Source organism: Aphanomyces astaci, assembly GCF_000520075.1.
Source record: "Aphanomyces astaci strain APO3 unplaced genomic scaffold supercont1.19, whole genome shotgun sequence".
In the NCBI taxonomy this organism is placed as follows: domain Eukaryota; phylum Oomycota; class Saprolegniomycetes; order Saprolegniales; family Verrucalvaceae; genus Aphanomyces; species Aphanomyces astaci.
The window spans coordinates 691,879-695,752 of NW_009798282.1; the positions used below are offsets into that span (position 1 = coordinate 691,879).

General features: G+C 47.5%; 1 protein-coding gene across 1 annotated transcript in view; it reads right to left on the bottom strand.

Annotated features, from left to right (window-relative positions):
• Positions 1-3,609: 3,609 nt before the first annotated feature.
• H257_08628 (hypothetical protein) overlaps positions 3,610-3,874 on the bottom strand; it is a gene marked incomplete at both ends in the record, with an annotated part of 3,581 nt that continues 3,316 nt past the window's right edge. Inside the window, one exon of the mRNA XM_009834592.1 lies at positions 3,610-3,793. Coding sequence (XP_009832894.1) covers positions 3,610-3,793 — 184 coding nt within the window. The remainder of the gene's footprint in view (positions 3,794-3,874) is intronic.

Genomic DNA, 3,874 nt, shown 5'->3' on the forward strand with positions numbered 1-3,874 from the left:
CTTGTCCAGCACCCATGCATTGGACATTCGGGGCCAACAGGAGCGATCCACAGTCTGCCATTCATAAACGTTGTCAAAGATATACTGCACCAAGACTAACATACATTTTGGACGTCTCGCAGCGATCCGTGCTTCTCCAGCTTGCCACCTACGTAGGTCGTGGCAAGTGGAATGTCCTGAGACGATGTTGTTGTGGCCAAGGCCACCTCGTCCATTCCAGATGTCAGATCGTTCTTTCGTGCCACCTGGATGGGACGATGGGTGTTGATTGCCTTGGTTGCAAGTGGTTCATTTGGTGGTGGATTCTGGCGCTTGTGCTCGCTTCTGGGTCGACGGCTGCTGCTATTCTTGCTGCTGTGGAGGGAGCTGATGGTGTATGTGACGTTTGGCGATGCAAGAGTCGTCGTCGCAACACACTTCCTCACCATGATGCAATAAACTGCTATAGGCGGCGCTGGGCAGTGAAACATTCCAAATTACCGTTTCAATCCAAAATAGGTGTAAAGTACTCGGACTGTCGCTCAACCTTTTGTACCATGGAGCCCCACGTCCAACGAGAACTTCAAGGAGTCAGCTATGGCGGTTGCAATAGTATTACCTGTACTATATTTCCTTGCCACGTACAGTAGTACCACCGGGACTGTCCAATGTGCACCAGAGGATTGTTGCGTCTCAAGTTGACTTCTGATTGCTACGATGCAGGGATTGGTTGTAAATGACGAATCGTTTATCCAATCACAGAGTGACCTAACCCCACACCATGGCCATGACCACGCATGATTCGTCCCTAGTCTTTATTAGGCTAGACTAAGTGCTAAAGAAGTCATAACTTTGGCATTAGGTATGTACAGTTGTCATCTTTCACGCTATATTTGAAGTTTTCGCCAAAATGCGTCTTTAATGTGCTGTTTCGTGGCTCAGAGATCACCGATCAACGCAAGAACATTGTAGCATGTACAGCAGCATTGATACTACGTAATAAAGCGGCATGGACGGTGTTACGATGCTTATTGCGGGGTATAATCACACCCAAAGTAAGCTATTGGCATGTTTGAGGTCACTTCACGGATGCTAAATAAGTGTAATCGCCACACATTACGTCTCGTTATATTGCCCGCAGCCATCGCTTCAGTCTTCATATTAAATGTATCACGCCCAGACAAGCCGTTGCTGAGCAATTCAACGACAAAGTCACGATACTAGTTAACATTGTTTGTCATAAATTATGACAAACATTGATGTTAACTTACTTGTATGTTAACTTTATGCTATATTTCGATGTTATCTTTTTAAATTATGACATACTTATTTTATATTAAAAATACGTAACGGTATTCTCGTGGATACTTTTCCAAAAAGCATCGTACCTGGCGGCCAAAATTTGATGTCCATGCTGTATACGTTTTGAACAGCGGAATCGAATACAAAGTCGCCTTGCACCAAAACTCGTCTCCTTCGTCTAGACATACGCTTATGTCGCCAACGATGGCTATGTTCGTCATTTCCCGCAGCCTCCAGCAAATTTCATGTGTCCTTCAGCAAAAACTATGTGCGATTCAGCAATTCTGATGTGGCTCTCAGCAATTCCTATGTGGTCCTCAGCAATTCTAAAGTGGCAATATTTTATCATCTTGATTGAAGAAGATGGCAATCCTTCAAAACGGTTAAATTAAAAGCAGTGCACCGCTGCTTTCTTCTCAGGCTGGACACGATTTGATTCTAGCGTGTTGTATGATGAACAACTTGCTGTCATATCGTTTGAGGATCGAAAAGTTGATCATTTCCCGCAGCCTCCTGTTTTTCCAAGGCAATTCAGAGCAAATCACTAACGTTAATGAAACAACTGGCGTGTGATTGGTAGCGCAGGTACAGTATACGAGTGTTTTCGAAGTGTCTCGTTAAATGAATAGTTTCTGTAGCTCAGTGGCAATCAGTCTAAGGCATGAGGAAGGTCCGTGATTCAATAGTACGTTACTCTATCTTATCCGCTTTTTTCTATTTTTGAAACAGCACAGCAAAATACCGGTACTGTAGTGCGCATGGAATACCATGGTTTAGGGACATGACATAGCCCTGGTAATAAGTACTTTTACGCAAGTATTGTGGGACGGAGGAAGTACAAGGCAAGGTGATTACATTAGGGAACTGTCGCATAGCGAGTGATAGTTGGTGTGTGCGCAGGTACAGTTTGTGACAGTTTCTGAGGTCCCCCACTGTACACTGAGGTGAAGGCAAGGAGGCATTTAGTTTGATACAACTCTGGCGCAGAATAGTTGTCGCCTTCATTTTCACTTAATTTATGTATGCCAAAACTTGACTTTTCCGAATAAACCTGTCTAATTGGATATGAAGTATCGGATTATATAGGTAAATACACCAGAATGGGGTGATGGCAAGTCGCTTCCGAGAGTACAGATGTCAGCTCAGCGATATGGTGCGCACGCTTGCAAGGAATGACATGTAGCATTCAATATATAGGTTCACTCAGCGGAGTACGAACTCTCGAAGAGTTCCCTAGTAGCAATAAGAACATGGCGCGGACATCGCCGTCCTCCCATCGTTGGTGGAGCTACTGGACTACACACAGGCCAAACTGCGTTGCGCGCCAGTGAGAAGCTTTAGAAGAGATGAATAATGCTACAGGAATCGAAGTGTATGTGAACTAACGACGCCTTCATTGCCTGGCGGGTGAAGCACCACATTGGGTTTGAAGCCACCGTGGTGGTTGCGTGGACATGGTGGTGGGGTCTGTAGTCGTCGAGAATGGTTTGGGCACGGCAGTTAGGATGGATAGTGTTGGTGTCGTCTCTTGGACGGATCAGGGGCTCAAACGTGTATGGGGCCAACTTGTTGGTTGGTGTGACGTGGAGGTTGGGTCTGCTGTCATCGAGGATGACTTGGTCGTCGCCGTAGTTGATGCGGTGATACAGTACATGATGCTGGCGTCAACGCTTGCACGGTCTCAGTTGTGTCTGGAGCCAGCTTGTTGGCTGGCGTAGAAGTGGTGGTGACGACAGCTGTCGTCAAGGAGGGCTTGGGTTGGGCGCGTCCGTTGTTGATATGGAGGTGGTTGATGTGGTGGTAGTTGTTGCTGACGTCGAGTCATGTTATGGGGTCATTGTGTTGGTTGGCGTACATGTGGAGTGGGGGAACGGCTCTAACGTGGCGGAGGTTTATACTTTAGTGGCTGGTGCTGGCGGCGACTCGTGGACAAGTTAAATACAGTAATATTTATGAGCTAGCCTGGTGGTTCACATGAATGGGGTCGCTGTGCCGATTTGGTGGAGTTTAGTAGCGGCAACGAGGTGAGTACGTAGGTTATGTGAACTCCACCTGGAATTGGAAGGGCTACTGGTAGTTGGTTGAGATGAACGACTATCTGGGATTGGTGCGTAGTAGTGGTCCTCCAACTATTAATCCAGGCAATGCCACCAGGTGAGAGTCTTCTCTGGGCACTGGTCGCGGCTGATTGCCCCATCACCAATAGACGCCCATGGCAAGCAATAAGCTCCGTCCAGACACAACACCGGTTTCAGACACGACCGAACCCCAACCACCACTACACGACTAAAACAATCATCGCCATACCCGAGCCGGGTTTGTGGTATCTCAAGCAACTCTGGCCTTGTGTCGCCGCAACGCGTCGTGCGGTCCGTTCTCTTCGCACCCTTCGTTGATCGATATCAACATCACTGGCCCGACATCGTTCATTCCGACGTCGTTGGTGCTTCGCAAGGCTGGCTCGTACAACGTGTACTTGGTCGTGACGGTAGATGTGGGCAAAGGTGTGCGGCTGGACGTGAGCGTGATGGCGTCGGTTCAAGTGATAGACCCAATCCCGCCCGTGACCAATACAAAGTTGTACATTTCGATC